Source organism: Periophthalmus magnuspinnatus, chromosome 13 (assembly GCF_009829125.3).
Source record: "Periophthalmus magnuspinnatus isolate fPerMag1 chromosome 13, fPerMag1.2.pri, whole genome shotgun sequence".
Classification (NCBI taxonomy): domain Eukaryota; kingdom Metazoa; phylum Chordata; class Actinopteri; order Gobiiformes; family Gobiidae; genus Periophthalmus; species Periophthalmus magnuspinnatus.
Genome location: NC_047138.1, coordinates 10,257,446 through 10,274,139, shown reverse-complemented (window position 1 = coordinate 10,274,139; position 16,694 = coordinate 10,257,446). Strand labels below are relative to the sequence as shown.

Genomic DNA, 16,694 nt, shown 5'->3' with positions numbered 1-16,694 from the left:
TGTTATCCAGATGACACCCCAGAAGGACGCTCGTCGTGGTCTGACTGGACTGTGCAACGTGACAAGAAGCCTGGATGAACTTTATTTCTGTGTATTCTTTATCTAAGAATAAACTAATGAACACAAGGGAAAAATGTTGTTTTTCTCAACAATTTAGTGACCCCGACATTATTTCTGCTAGACCAGTGGCATAGGGCCATTAATGTGGCCTGGGACAACACTTTGCCACTGGAGCCCCCTGGTCCCCCTCCAAAAAAAAAAAAAAATGAATGAAAGAGCACAGAAAACACATGAACAAAGTTTTCATAATACAACTTCCTTTTAGAGGACAATTGATCTGTTTTGAATTTAAAGTTGCATTATGCTGTGATCAAATGTTTGTTTAGGAAAACTGTAACTCTGTTTGGGAATCTATGTAAACTGTTTTTCAAATGTAAATTTTCAAAGAGAAGTGAATCAAAGAGATTGAAACTGTAAATTGTGCCCTGCTGCCCTGCTGAAATGAACATACTCACATTCTATTTCATTATTCTTGACCATATGAAAAAAACAGGTAAAAGTGAGTCAAAATAAACAAAATATGATCATTCTCAGATCCATTGGTAAAATTAACTCATTCATGTAGTTTACCCTTTTCTATAGATGCATGTTATGTAATTTGGTATGTTTAAAACTCTTATTATTGGTACCTCATTTTGAGATATATTTGACTAAGTTGTTTGTACTTATTGTAAAACATACACACATGTATAATGCACATGATCACATGCTATTTTATATATGCTCCATAGGATTATGGTGCACACACCTTATCATGAATATGTGCAAGCTAAATATTGTAAAAATCAGATCATTAAAACATATCCATTTTAATGATTTTAATGTTTCTGTGCAAAATGTGATTTTATGTTGTTGGGCATTCTAATTTGCATAAGAAGCATGATGTCATGCTCTGTTGTGTTTCTATTCTGAGACACCGACTGTCACTGTGGATAAAGGTGAGTGTTCCAGAAGTTCATTTCCAATCTTCATTTGAACAAAGCAGACACATTTCTTGAGCTCTGCAAGTAGTTTCTCAACTTCAACAAAAAAGATGTTCAGATGCCTCATATGTTGTCCACAGGTTAGTTATTTGTAGTTAAGTGCAACATCAGTTTGATTTAGGTTCACATTAATTATGTTTAGTTAGTGAGAGGTTTGAGTCAGGGGTAATTTGTCTTGTGTCAGTAAACTTTTGATTGAAGTAGTTACCAACATTTTGCTACATATTCACAAAGTTACTTTCTGTTTTAGGAGGATGCATTAACACTCCAGAGGGAAGATGTTAGAGGAGACAGCAGACCATGTGCGCCAACGGTACGGTGATGAAAACACATGTGTTTGTAACTCAACAATCTCTTAAGCTTCACATGTGTACTGCAGTACACACAACAATATGTGTGGCAGTGTAATATGTCATTGGACATGTTTTTTTTACATAAAAATATGAAATATATTTCAGCATGAAGCTAAGATGCTGTACTGCAGTAGACTATGTTGAGTTTCAATGATGAAAACCAAGTGTCTGCCCAACAGTGACCAATAGAATTTTAACATCAGCTTTTGATTAAATTGTATTACATCTTGGAAATTGATAAACCTAATTTATGATTATTATTTTCAGTTTTGAGCCCTCCAAAACCACCGCATGTTGAGGTGCATCCTAGGATTTCCTTCAGTATGTCACACACTCTATGATCACTTTAACAGTTAAACTGCAGTATTTGTTTAAAATAGTATCTGATGATTGACTCTTGTGTTTTCCTCCACAGAAAAAGGACCAACCTCTATCAAAAAAAGAGACTTGTAGTCCTCTCAGGTTCTGGAAAGTAAGTACAACAGTCCCGTAACATAACACTTTTAAATCAACCATCAGTGGTCATTATATGAAGATCATTACTGATGGCTGATTACAGAAAAATGTCATGTAAACCACCATGTAGAGTGAAATGCTGAAATCGATGAACCCATGTCTCTTCGACAGACATCTTCATGCCATCGGAGAGTCCAGATACTCTGCTGAGAAAGACCAGAGGATGAGCCTGGTGTCACCAGAATTTACAGGGTCACAAAAGAAAGTGAGTAGCTTTAGCCATGACATGGGGATGCTCCATTCTGGCAAAAATCAAGATTCTTGTGCTCAAAATAAAAATAATAATGATTTTAAATGCAATATTTATATTTAAAATGATACATTTGAGAAAAGGCAAAGCTCTGACTCTGCAATGATACTGCAAAGAGATAGGATTGTAAGTAAAATATGTTGTATGCCACCATTTGGTCATGCATTAATCTAAATTTAGTCATAACATAATACGGCCAATAAGACCAACTGGTGCAATCATTTCATAATTGATATTTATTGGATCTAAGTCATTTCCCTTGAAGATGAACAAAATATTCTTAATTTTGTGATAAACTAAATTTACTGTGTGTGTGTTTTAGGACACTGATGACTTTCTCACCATGTTGTTGGGACAAATTCAAAGCTTGACATCAACAATGCAGAGCATTGCTCCCAGTCTGGAAGGATTACCTACATGTGCCCAGTGCAGGATCTGATGGTGTTCAACATGGACTTGACCAGGACCTGCCAGAGGTATGAGCTCACCGTGAACACAATGCTCTTAATTATTATGCACCTTATAAAGACTTCAGGTACTTCATATACTTCATATACTGCCTTCTCCTTATTAACCATTGTTTATATTTTGTCCTTATGCAGTGTTCTGAATCTCTACCTGAAGAGGTTCAGGTGCACGCCCACATTCCAGCTGCAAAAGGTCAATGATCCTGTGCATTTGAACAGAGACCTTATGGCATCATCACAAAACGTAAAGTCAACTGTCCAAAGTTATAGTGATGGAACCGTTGAACTTTCTTAGTGACCTGTCATTTGTGCTTCATACAGAAAATTATTTATTACTAAACACTAGTAAAAAATCTTAATGAAACTTTAACTACATCATTACTATGTGTGTTCTCCTATAGGACATTACATCTTCGATGGGCGAGACCCAGCCAACTGTCCCCATGAGCCAACTGATGGGTGGCTGTGCTATAATGACGACCACGTGCGGAGGTGCACTGGGCGACAGGTCTGTCAGATAGAACATTCCATACATCCTGTTCTACCAGAGGGTCGTAAGCAACAGATGGCTTGGTGATACATACTTCCAATAATACTGTACCTGTATCAGAATTCTCCAATAATACAGACGGTAAACACCATTACTTCCAATTACACTAGTGCTATTATTGCACTATACTGTACCAGTACAATATAGTAAAATATAACATAAAATACATGTACATGAACCTTAAGGGGACGTTTGGAGTAACCAAAAATAAAATTGCATCACCATCATAAAACTTTCCAAATGAACCTTAAAACATCCAAAGGAAACCTTTAGGGAGCGCTCTGCTAACCTAAAAATAACCTTCCCAGAACATACTGGGAATCAAAAATTGGATCGTCGTAGTATTAGTAGACTTGGCATTTGTCTTGGCATTGGAATTAGCGGTAAATATTAGTAATGGTATTGGTTTTGGAAGTAGTAGCAGTCTTGGTATTGGATGTAATGCCGAAGTATGTATGGAGTATGTTTTTCACTGAGTCCTGCAAAAGTGTTGTGTGTAACTGGAGCTGCATGTGTAGGATTTATGTTAGACATTATGTACTCATCTGCTCATGGAACATGATCATTTTAGGAACCAAACTACACTAGGACAAATCTCATTATGCACATGTGGATTCCTGCTATAGTATTAATGTAGCAATACCTGGCTGGGTGAACCCTACCCAATTCTGGCTAAGCCCCTCTCTGTTCCTTAGTTCTGAGTGGGCTCGAGTCCTACAGACTTGAACTTAATCTGTAAATGTTTTTAGGGAGACAGGTTTGCCATCTGTCCAGGGACAAAAGATGAAAAATAGCCTTTTGGTTAATTCTGGTGCATTTGCAGCAATGCTATTAATGTACACTGTCCCTGTCAAATAAACCAATAAATAAAAATAAAATAAATGGATGCCCGTTAGGACACATCTGCAGCCTGTCCATCCATGGGAGTGGATCTCTCCTTCACTGTGGTCCTCCTCGACATTTCTCTTCTCTGTTTTTCCTTGTCGATAAGGAGGGTCTAAGGACAGGGGATGTTTATATGTATATAGTTCAGACCTGAAGAAACGGCTTGGATGACCAGCAAAACTCCAACAACTTTTTGTCCCGTTGACAGATTTGATTTTTACTTTTACTATGAATCATACCTGGACGACTGAGGGACTACACAAACAGGTATGTTAGTTTCAGTGTAGTTACCTCGTTCCTTCTGATAGATATAAGGCAGTGTTCATCAGCAATCTGACCAGGGGCCTCATTTATAAAGGACTGCATAGGAATTTTTCTGAACATGAGCCAATCAGTAGATTTGACCGAGACACGTGGGACAGAGAAGGAAGGGCTGCTCCATGCAGCACCACACAGTCACATCAAAGGCTTTATTACAAATAAACACAAACATAAAAGTTTGCCCTGCCCATCGACCAGGGAACCATGTTTTAAACCTGCAGCTCATTCACGGTTAAAAAGCACATTTTTATGATAACAGATTGATTTAAACTGTGAAAAAGTTTATGATCTGAAAATAGGTAAAAAATCGTCACAAAATTTGGCCTTTGTGAAAGCTGTGGGTGCACTGTTAGCCAAACACGAGCAGTTTGTGATTATATTGTGCTCTATGAGAAAAATACTTTCTGGGAAGGAGGGTTTTTTTCATTGTAATACTAATGAGAGGCCACTAATCCAACTCAAGACAGCTCTAAGATAGCAATACCCTATCCTACCCTATTTTAATAGAGCCATGGGGGACTCCATTATTTGGACCCAAGCATGAATGCACGAGAGCCCTATTGTATTTTTACAATTTTGAAGAAAATCGCAAAAGGTGAGCTGTAAACAATAATGTATAGACAATTAAGAGGTATCAAAAATTAGAGTGAGCTGTAATTTTAACCCCAAAGAAAATATTGAAAGGCACCTCAGTTGCGCCAACTCAAAAATTGATTTACATTGCCCCTGTAATTGCCCAGAAAAATGTCATGGTAGACAACTTAGAATGAAAGATAGGTCACATCAGGACATGTAAAAAATATATATATTATGGCCCTGCCCTAAACCCTGTAGGAAGTCGGCCATATTGGATCAAACTCTGGATTGACAAAATCACTTATCATAATCTGTAGACATCTTCTCTAACATTTTTCATTAAAAACACTTCAAACTTGGCCAAAAGACACAAAACCCACGTGCAATAAAAGGTTATCAGTTACATTTTAAATAAAATGTTGGGCATGGTCATGGTGATTTTTTAACAAAATGTCAAAAGCAAAAAAATATGTTTCACAAACATTGTTGGATTTCAGTGGACCCCATGAAGCGTGTGTGCACATTTCTGAGCTGGACGTAATGACATTAGAGCTCTAACTTTTAAGATGGCTCTATAGCACCCCCTTTAAGTTTAGTTTTAAAAAATTCATAAAAGCCAATCTATTCGTTGTGAACTTGTGAAAGAATTTACAGAGAGGCTCTTCATAACGGAGAACTAACTAACTTTTATCGTTTGACTATAAAAAATTGAAGAAAAAAAGATTATTATTATCATTTTTTATTTCAGCCAAGTAAATCACTCATGAGAAAAAAAAAAAAAAATGCTCAAAAACACATAATTAGAGACTGACTCAAATTTAAGTTACGATATTATGAGATAGGAGAGGGCAGAGCCTATTTTTTCATGTGGGCACATAAAACTTGGCAAGTACATAGGCCATCCCGAAATAGACAAAAAAAGTATAGTATGGCCCCACCCTTAACCACATCGGATGTCGACTATATTGGGTCAAACTTCTAGACTTCATACTTTAATGAACTTGTCCTAGGGTTTTGATCTGATGGACTCCAAGCTCAGGCAGCATCATCAGGGCATATCCAGAATCAAAAGTTGTTAAAATAATTTACGTAAGTCTCAGGGTGTGGTCATATCTGCCATTTTCAAAGTATAACAATCTTTGTAACGTTTGCAAAATTTGTCAGATTCAGACAAACCCCCTGTAGCATTTATGTATTTTAATGATCTGGACATAATGACATGTGAATTAAACCTCTATCTTTAAGTACAGCTTCCCAACCCCCTCCTGTGAAGTCATAATGGGACAGACAAATTTAGTTTGTCATAGACTAATGAAATTTGGTACACACACAATTTATATGACCCTACGAAAAAAAAAGTCCAAAAAGGGACCAGACCATCGCTGTTGTGAAGGCAGCCATTTTGAATGTAAATTAAACCTGAGTCAATCTCTAAGAATCTGTAGGATGTAGGAGGGGGCGTGGCCTATTTTTTCATTGTGGGCAAAACTTGGCATGCACATAGAGCATCCTGAGATAAACAAAAAAAGTATATTATGGCCCCACCCTAAAATACACAGGACGTTGGCAAAAAATCTCTGGGGGCCACGCTATATCTCCAACATGAAGGCGGCCCGTTTAAAATCAAAATACAGATGTCCAAAATCTAGACCTCGTACTTTAACTGACTTCCTTGGGTCAAACTTCTAGACTTCATACTTTAATTAACTTGTCCTAGGGTTTTTATCTGATGGACTCCAAACTGAGGCAGCATCATCAGGAAATATCTTAAGTTGTTTAAAAAAAATATACATACGTCTCAGGGTGTGGTCATGTGTGTGGTCAGCGCTTAACAAAGCAGCCATTTTGAAAGTATAAAAATCCCTGTAACGTTTGCAAAAACCTTCGGAGACAGATGAACCAAATATAGTGTTTGTGTATTTTGATAACCAGGATAAAATGTGAGCATTAGAATTATATCTTTAAAAATGGCTTTGCAGCGCCCCCTGCTAAGTTAACACCAGAAGTATTGAATTGCATGTGAAGCCAGGGTTGAGAGCCTGCTTGCAGTTTTAATTATATTTAAGATTTTGTTAAAACTTTCCTCTAATGTAATGTACACAGAAATTCTTATTTGACAATTAAAATGAAAATATTTAGTTTTGTTGAAATAATGCTTAAAGTATCGGAACAAACAAACAAACTGTGCCCAGATGGAATTCATGATGTCATCAATTGGTTCAAATTCTCTAGACAGTAATTTTCAACATATTTTCTTAAGATAAAACTATAATTTATCCTTATAACAGGTATTATCTCACCAAATGAAGACAAAATTTAATCATAAAAAGTGTCATACGCACTTAAATGATTGACTGCTGGGGTTTAGGCAGTTGAAGATTCAGACCAGAGAGTCTTTAGTTTTAAATCAACTGAATTTCAGCACTGAAACTGGCAACCCAAATGAGAGGCTCATTCTGATTTCTGATTGGATAACCAAAACAACAATTTATAACATAAATGAATGGAACATCATCTCTAATGTTTTTGTAACTAAGAATTACAATCATCAGTAAAAGTGCTGTTTGATTTGAACATGTTTATCTTGTATCTGGGGACACTGAGACAGGTCAAATGTGTTAGTGTTATGGAGTTTAAAATACAGTTCCTTTAACTATATATCTGTGAGTGGGAGAAGATACAATTAATGAGTAAACGTTAATAGGCTATGGGATACATTTAAAGAAATATTTGTACAAGTTAAAGTTAAGGTGTTTGGTACAACTAGTGTGTGGTACGCTTAAAGGATATTTGGAACACTCTGTCTAAGACAAAAGGAAAAGTCTGCTTACTTTTTATGTATTTGTCTAACTATTTTTGAGTCAGGGACAAGTTTAACAGTACAGTGTAGTACAGGTGTAGTTCAGTCACCGGTAAGACAATGCCTAAAATGATGCCTAAAAGTGAAACATGACATCATTTTGCAATCTATATCATGGATTTCCCATTCTCACATTCAGCTCCAGTCACAGTGGCAAAATTTCAACAATAACAATAACATCTGTTATCTGTCTGTATGAAGGTCCTGAAACATCGTTTATCCAGAGAAATGGGGAATTGAAAACATGAGTCATGAAGCCAAAGATTTAATTTCAACAGCTTTAACAAATTTCGAGATAATCTGTAAAAAAAGACAACTAAGAATTGCAATTAAGACTAAGCAACCAGAGTCAATACAAACTGAATTCAACTGAACATGAAGCTTCTGTTTTCAAGTGTCTAGTAACATTCTCATCAGTGCAAGACAGCATATACAATAAATAAGCCAATCATTTCTTTGAGACCACATAAATTAATCAATAGCTGAAGTAGACCACTAATACACACACCACAAATAGACACCATGGCTGACCCAAGAAATTCTAATGCTGTGTTAACTACAGCCACCCTTAGAAAACCTGGGCCAACCCCTCACCTGCCGTGAGCAGAAGATTAAAGATACAGCAGCAGAAGAAGGAAATTCAGCAAAGCCATCATTGAAACAACTTTCTTGTTTTGTAAAGCATCACAATCCCAGGATGGATAGACACAAGTGAACTCAGTCCTCTGCCAACTAATTCACAATTGAGAGAAATTAAGTCCTTCTACAAAAGCACACATCAAACTGCAAGATTAGAATGAGAGGTTAAAGGCAAACCAAGGTTTTCCAGAGGGCATGTGAAGAAAACTGAAGAGGAAGGCCTTGCACCCTGTACTATTGTTACCTCTATCAAGGACATGATAACATCATGATACCCACCCCAGTGCTTACACCACTGTATCTCACCCAAGAACCACAGGCGCTTCAGACTTCACCTCTATCATATGTGGCCACCAATCCTTTCCTCACCAAAGCCACAACACCACCCAGCGCTCAGCCAATGATACAGGTGCCAACACTGCAAATTAATTTAACTTGACAACTTATTCTGCTCTGGAGGAACTGTAACTACAGATAAAACAAGCAGAGACTACTGACCAGCTCACTATGGCAATCAAGAGCCAAACTCAAGCAATCCAGGCTATAAAAGAAATTTTAAAAATAACAAGATGGACTGTTACAAACAGTAGTTGACACAGTAATAGACAATAGAAAGCACATCAACAAAACCAGCTTAACAGGAACATCACAAACATCTTCTCTGATTCCTCCTAAATGCAACAAGCCAACACAGTATGCAGCTGCTGGCGCGCCACTAGCTCACCAGATTAAAGAATTGCTCAAACAAAAATTTGCCAGCATTTGCAATATGCAAACACAAACGAACCAGGAAGAAGAGGAGGAAAATCTCCATTATCCACAGCTGATGCTGGATGCTGCTTAATTTTATCCACCATCCACATCACCTTATCCTCTTTTACCAAGAACTGGACATTAGACTATGACACAGATACAGAGATAATCATGAAAAGAGCAGAATGAACCCAAGACTTGGGCGTGGAAGACAAGGAGACAATGGGCAATCATTTAGAAACCATATAAGAATAAATAATTCCTGCTTGGGCTGAGGAGGGAATGACCAGATCCAACAGCAGTGGCCCACCAGAACAAGGCCCAACATGCATATCATTAGTGCTAAACAGGAATTTGATTGCATTCATCAGCTAAACCAGATCATCTTGAAGCCCCAAAACTATGGACAACGAACCCCTGGTATTCCATAGTGTACCTTCAAATCAAATGTGGGCCATTGAATCTTGTTAAAATGCTGCTTTTTTCAGTTCTTAGGGTATTGACACTAATAGAAATGATCAACAGTTGTGAATTTATTTTAGATATTAAGGGACCATTCACACAAATCTTTTGTTTTAAATAGTTAATTGCATGGCAGTGGTGCTAGTTTTCATCATTCAGAAATTCATGGATAGGAAAATCCAGCTCAATACATTTTAATTCAGGAATGCCAACATGTCAACAACTTATTTGGATTCAACAACAGGTCTTGTTGTAGTGGTAAAAGGAAATCCAAATGTTTTATATAAGGTCTAAACCATTACTTAACCCAGTGTGTTATTGCATTGCCCAAAATGTTCCATGGTATTGCATTAAACATATATATATTTTTATTTTTTATTGCTAAAACTTACCTTTAAAGATGAGCATGAGCAATGAGCATTCTTACAGTTTAGGCCCCATCCAGAACAAGAAGATGGCATTGCAAATACAAAAGCTCAGGATGGCACGTGATGTAAGGTGCAAGATTTCCATTCCACAAAGTCAAGAAAAAGAAACTCCAGATCTGCAGAAGATGTGCTTTTCCTTGGAAGAACTATTTCACCCCAGGGCGCAGAACTTACAAACACCCAGAGGCAAGCCTACAACATGGAAAACTTAGGACAGTTCAGGAGATGGTCACATTCCTTAGCATGACTGGCTACAGTAGAAATCATGTCCCTGGCTACACGCAAGAGGGTGAAAACGCATTTGTGGCCACCAAGCAAGCACTGCCAGGAATTACAGAGAATTACCAATGCAGTGTTTTTACAGAAAAAAAAGGAAAGAGAAAGCAGGGATGAAGGAGGGTACTCATGTATTACAACTCCAAACTCAATCCAGTGGAACTGGGTCAAAGAGGATGAGCAACAAACATGGCAGCAATAGCAAAAAGTACTGAAAAAAAAACCTGCCCACATCGTGATGCACCACCTGCTATGAATCAATACCTGTCATGGAGTGGTGGCATTCATCAACTCAATGTGATTCACACCAACAAGAAGACTGAAAATTGCTGCACGACTTAGCCAATTACACATCACTGATTGAACCAAGACAGTTAATCTCGTCTCTAGAAAGCCCCAGAAGACTCCGTTTGCTCACCTTAAGTGAGAGTAGAAAAAGATTTGACGAATGCTGAGTCTAAACAAACCAGTCTAACTTCAATTTCTGCCAAAACCACAGAGATAGAATACTCAAAACAGACTTAACGACTTTTTGACTTGACACAACTGGTTAAGGACAGTTATTGATAATCAACTTTCTAAAAGGATCTTTGCAAGAGTCACTGTTTGGCTGTGCTATTCATTTTTCCCATGTAATATTTGTTTTATAATTTACGCACTCACGCTTTCTCTTTATAGAAACACTACTGCTACTTCCCATCTCACCACCAACACCACCGGGCAGGCAAAGCAGGGACAGGATGAGGATGATGACTAACTCAGAGGAGGAAAATGACCCCTTCAATAGTTTCAAGCCTGAGGAAGGATCAGCAGGGTAGAAGTGTGGTGTAGGGGAAGATAACTGTAGGAGTGGAAGAAAGGTTTTGGTGCTGTGCTCTCCATGGGTGAGGTAAGAGTTCTCGTATTATTTGCAAAATTTACACATATCTGATCGTTGTGCCTCATTACAGTTTTTGGCTGAAACCTAAAAGGTGTCAAAAGAGGGAATTGTTACGACAAATAACTGTACTTAGTCATTTTGTATAACCACTGCTATAGTTCATTACCTAATTATGGTCATGTGAAGATAAAGCCTGATCACAGTTTTGAGATCATGAATATCTGTCAAGACAAATGCATGATATTTCAATTTATCTAACAGCAAACTAACTAAATAAGGCAAGAAGTACAAAGAAGGATGATGTCATGACCTGTTATCCAGACGACACCCAAACTGTTGCAGTCTGATTGGACTGTGCCAAGAAGCCTGGCTGGCCCGTGCACCAACGAAGAGGTGTTAAGTCTAAACCAGGGTAGCCTCCCACTATAGTTTGAATCAGTCTCTGCATGGGAATGTCAACAAAGACTCCTTGTATAAGTATTATTTTCTTCTATTTGATTATATATATATTTGTTTCAAGTGTATTCTTCGTCTAAGCAGAAACAAACACAAGAGGAAAAGTCTGATTTCCTCAACAGAACCATAGCGAATACAGAGATTTTATTTGGTGTTTTATTTGGCGTGTTTGTTTGTTTTTTTATTCAACATAGAACATGCTAAAAAAAAATGCCCTTCTTAATATGCTCTAAGGCTTGGGACCAACACACTGGATATGTTTATAGTATATGACCAGTTAATACCTTGAGGATAGAAAAAAGACTGCCTTGTAAGATGTTTTAATTGTTTTATTTCTGTATTGATATAAAGTAGGGGTGGGTGATATTGCAAAGATTAAAAAAAATAGCTTGCATAAATGTGTATGACTACTAACTGCTAACAAACAATGGATGAGGGATATGTACAAACTGGTAAAAATGCTCCGCCAAGGCTACTCAAATTGGCTGCACAGTGTGTTGTTGTGTTGTGTGCCTGTGGCTGCGTGCTCCTGGTGGGGGATGTGTTTTGGGGGAGAGGTTGTTTTTGGCCGTGATGCTGTCAGAGAAGGCCAGACAGTGACATTATGCCAGCCAGGCAGGCCTCCAGGGAGAGCCATGTTAAATACCATCTCCTGGAGCACAAATGACAACAACTCTGAGCTGTTGTTTGTGAGTACGCAGCTTTGTGTGTTTTACCATTCCTGCATTTACAATGGTTTCTCAGAGGCAGGCCAAAAGTAAACTAGTGCAGACAAAAACGTGCACAAATCACTTGACTGTGACTGTGGTGACGGTCAACAAGTACAAACTTCAATTGTACTCATTTTGCCTTAATCCAGCTATTGGAGGAAGCAGTATTCTCTTTACACCAATGCTTAACCTGGATAAATGGACAGGGATACAGACCCCAGAAACATCTCTAAATAATGGCGCAAATGATGCACTGTGGTGTTCCCAAAGGAGCCAAAAAGGAGAGAGCATTAGAAATCCTCCATTGTAAAGAGACAACAGTTTGCTTTGAAAAACCTCAGGACTGAGGCTTGTTGTAATTGAAAGTGCACTGCAGCCTGGAGACTGTGCACTTAATCAAAAAAACAACTGAAATGTGATCCAGTTATTTAAAATTGTCAATGGTCAGCTATGGGCTTTTTAACAGACTGCTGGAAGAGGTAGTTTTCTGGGATGAGAGCGCAGCCCAGACTGACTGCAGCTGATCCGCGATTGCAATGATTTTAGGCCTCAGGTTTATCTAGTGACAGCAAAAATTATAATTCCTTGCTATTATTGCATCAGAAAATCACAACATCTAAAAGTTATCAGGAACTTTTTTTTAAACAGGATGCATAGCTTCTTCTGCTAGTTAGCTGAACTATGTAGAGGAACTCCAGGGCTCACAGAGCATTTCCTGGACAACCGCGTGTACAACACCTTTTTAAACCATCAGTGGTCTCCACACACCTTATCATTACACGTAAATGCAGATCAAATATGACATGAGTGTTGCATTTTTCTCAGCAACACTGTTGTGTAACCAGGTTTACCAAAGATTTCAAACATGTCTTTTGTCTACACACGACATATGAACACAGTTTGTGCAAAGTAGTGGCCTGTCAATCTAAGCTTTGTGAGACAAGGAGCTGGTGACAAGATGTCAGAAACCTGTGGAGTGTAAGAGAATAACAATAAGGTGGAACAAGTCCCAAGGTTGGCCTATGACAGGTTACAGGACTGAGTAGGAAGTCTAGTCAGGTTCAATCCTGCTCCACTGATCTTCCACTTTAACACCACCATGGTGACTGCAGCTGACATAAGGTATGAATCACAACCTTCACTATATAAAACACCAGATAAGATAAATCAACCTGAATACAACCAGATAGTAAAATGTAGCTAATGCTTTGAGCAAATTCAGGTTTTGGTGGCTGTATTACAACTATAGTATAATATACTATAATATACTATAATATAATATAATATAATATAATATAATATAATATAATATAATATAATATAATATAATATAATATAATATAATATAATATAATATAATATAATATAATTAATATAATATAATATAATATAATATAATATAATATAATATAATATAATATAATATAATATAATATAATATAATATAATAAGCAAGTAACACATAAATAATACAGTTTGACAAGAAGTATTTATACAGAAAAATAAATAACCAAATCTGAGTAAGCACACTGTCAGGTGCTTGTGTTTGTGTTGCACTTACCGATTCTGAAGGAAAGCGGGCCAGCAGCGGTGCTTCTCACCCACATGGCTAAGAAGAGCAGAAGCGCCCAGGCTGTGAGCATCTTCTATGACTCCTCATGGGTCCTGCCCCGGGGATGCCCCTGTCACAGCCACCTGCAACACACAAGGGGCATGGTGCTTTATCCATCAGCTTTTGCAACTCAGAAGAGGCAGAATATTTAGCTAGGCACAAGACTATAATTACAGCATGTCATGCTTCATTCTGGGAAATTGTACTTTAGTTTGCTATGCTGGAGGCAAAATCTAACATTTTTACAATTAGGGATTCAGATCTTGAGATAGTATATGATGAACAGATATTCCCTTCTTTTGTGACCCCCTCAAAACATCCTGGCATTTACCCACTACCCAAAATGTTTGGCACATTGACTGTACATATTAAATCAAATCAAATCAAACTTTATTTATAGAGCGCTTTTCATACAAAAAAAATGTAACACAAAGTGCTTTATAAAGCATTAAAATCAGTCAAAGCATTAAACTCAGTCCCACCCACCAAACCCGCAGCCACAGGACACCAGCCCAGGGCCCAGAGAAGAGATGAGGTCAGGACCAAACCTCCAGGGCCCACGAGCCAGGGCCCAGGAGCCACAGCCAACCACAGCTCCCGGTGCAGAGGGCTCCTCAGAGGAAACACTGGCAAATCTAAAATTATTAAAAGAAATAAAATAAATCAAAGCTAAACAAGTAAATAAGACATAAGTAAAACATAAACACACTAGCCAGCCTAACTAAGACTAAATAAATAAAGAAGTAAACTAAAATGATAAATACTAATCAAAAGCTATGCTAAAAAGATGGGTCTTGAGCCTGCTTTTAAAAACCTGAATGTTCTCTGCGGCCCTGAGGTCCTCCGGCAGGCTGTTCCATAGACGGGGGCCATAAAACTGGAAAGAGGCCTCTCCATGCGTGTGTGTCCTGACTTGGGGAATAACTAGGAGCCTGCTGCCGGAGGAGCGCAGGGGCCGCGAGGGTTCATAAGATAAAAGCAGTTCTGTAAGATAAGAAGGCCCAAGACCATTAAGACATTTAAAAACCAGTAAAAGAACTTTAAAATCGATCCTGAAACACACAGGGAGCCAATGCAGGGATTCTAAAACCGGTGTAATGTGGTCCCGCCCCCTGGTCTTAGTCAGGACACGTGCTGCTGAATTTTGTAATAATTGTAGACCTGAAATCGCCTTTTTGGGAAGACCAGAGAGCAGGGCATTACAGTAATCTATACAACTGGTGATAAAAGCATGCATCAGCGTCTCTGTGTTGGCCCGAGAGAGAATGGGACAGACTCTGGCTATGTTTTTCAAATGGTAAAAAACAATTTTTGTGATTTAATGTGTGGAATAAAAGTCAGCTCAGAGTCAAAAATAACGACCAGGTTTCTTACTTGTGATGATGGATTAAAAGACTGTGACTGTAATTTGGGTAAAAGTTTCTCTCTCTGGGCCTCAGGACCGATGATTAAAACCTCAGTTTTGTCCTGGTTAAGCTGGAGGAAGTTTTCTGCCATCCAGGATTTGATGTCTAAAATACAGTTAAAAAGAGCATCCAATGGGCTGGTGTCATCAGGAGACATGGAGATGTAAAGCTGTGTATCATCTGCATAGCTGTGGAAGCTGATTCCATGTCTCCTGATGACATCACCAAGAGGGAGCATGTACAGGTTAAAAAGTATAGGACCTAAAATGGAACCCTGGGGCACACCACATGTGATTTTATGAACCTGAGAGGAGTAGGTGTCTAAACTTACCATAAATGTTCTGTCTGTGAGGTAGGAAGTAAACCATTTGTGTACAGTACCAGAGAGGCCGACCAGGTGTTTGAGTCTGTTTAAAAGAATAGTGTGGTCTACTGTATCAAAGGCAGCGCTTAGATCCAGTAGAACCAACACTGTCACCTGTTTAGAATCATAATTTAGTCTAAAATCATTTAAAATCTTTGTCAAGGCTGTCTCTGTATTGTGGTTTACTCTAAGACCAGACTGACATTCTTCAAGAATGTTCTGTGTGTTTAAAAAATAATTAAGCTGTGTAAAAACAAGTTTTTCTAAAATTTTGCTTAAAAATGGTAAGTTAGACACTGGTCTGTAATTGTTGAAGTCATTAAAATCTAAATTGCTCTTCTTCAGCAGGGGCCTCACCACTGCAGCTTTAAAGGCAGTGGGAAAGACCCCTGTCTGAAGAGAGTAGTTCATCATGTTTAAAAGCTCGTCTCTAAAAGATTCATAAAATGACTTGAAGAACCGTGTTGGAATGGGGTCAAAAAGACATGTGGTGGGTCTCACTGAGGAGAAAACTTCATCAAGCCTCTCAGCATTAACCAGGACAAAACTGTCCAGTGTTTCCTCTGGTAAAGACAAACAATCAGATGTGTTAATATATGTGTTAATAATATATTACGGATATATTACGGACATTGTCTTGCCATTCGACCCCATTCACTATAATGCATACATAATGATATAATATAACACAGGCAAAAATCTAAATGGCCGCAGGTTGCTCCTCCCCCAGAGGATAAGGGCAGGGCAGAGGGGCGTTACAGACTGTCCTCCTACTGGTGGCAGCGTTGCCATTCCCCGTGCGGTGCACAGTCGAGTCCAAGCTGTCAAAGAAAGTCCTGCCTCATTAGATATCCACAAACTTAAAAAATTCACAGCGGCCAAACAAG

The 16,694-nt window shown here is 38.2% G+C and overlaps 1 protein-coding gene across 1 annotated transcript in view; it reads right to left on the bottom strand.

Moving 5' to 3' along the window:
* The window catches only part of grik4 (glutamate receptor, ionotropic, kainate 4), a 200,799-nt gene that overhangs the window by 113,463 nt on the left and 70,642 nt on the right, over positions 1–16,694 (bottom strand). The window contains exon 3 of the mRNA XM_033977353.2: positions 13,987–14,120. Within this exon, the coding sequence (XP_033833244.1) occupies positions 13,987–14,068 (82 nt within the window). The 5' untranslated portion in view covers positions 14,069–14,120. The remainder of the gene's footprint in view (positions 1–13,986; positions 14,121–16,694) is intronic.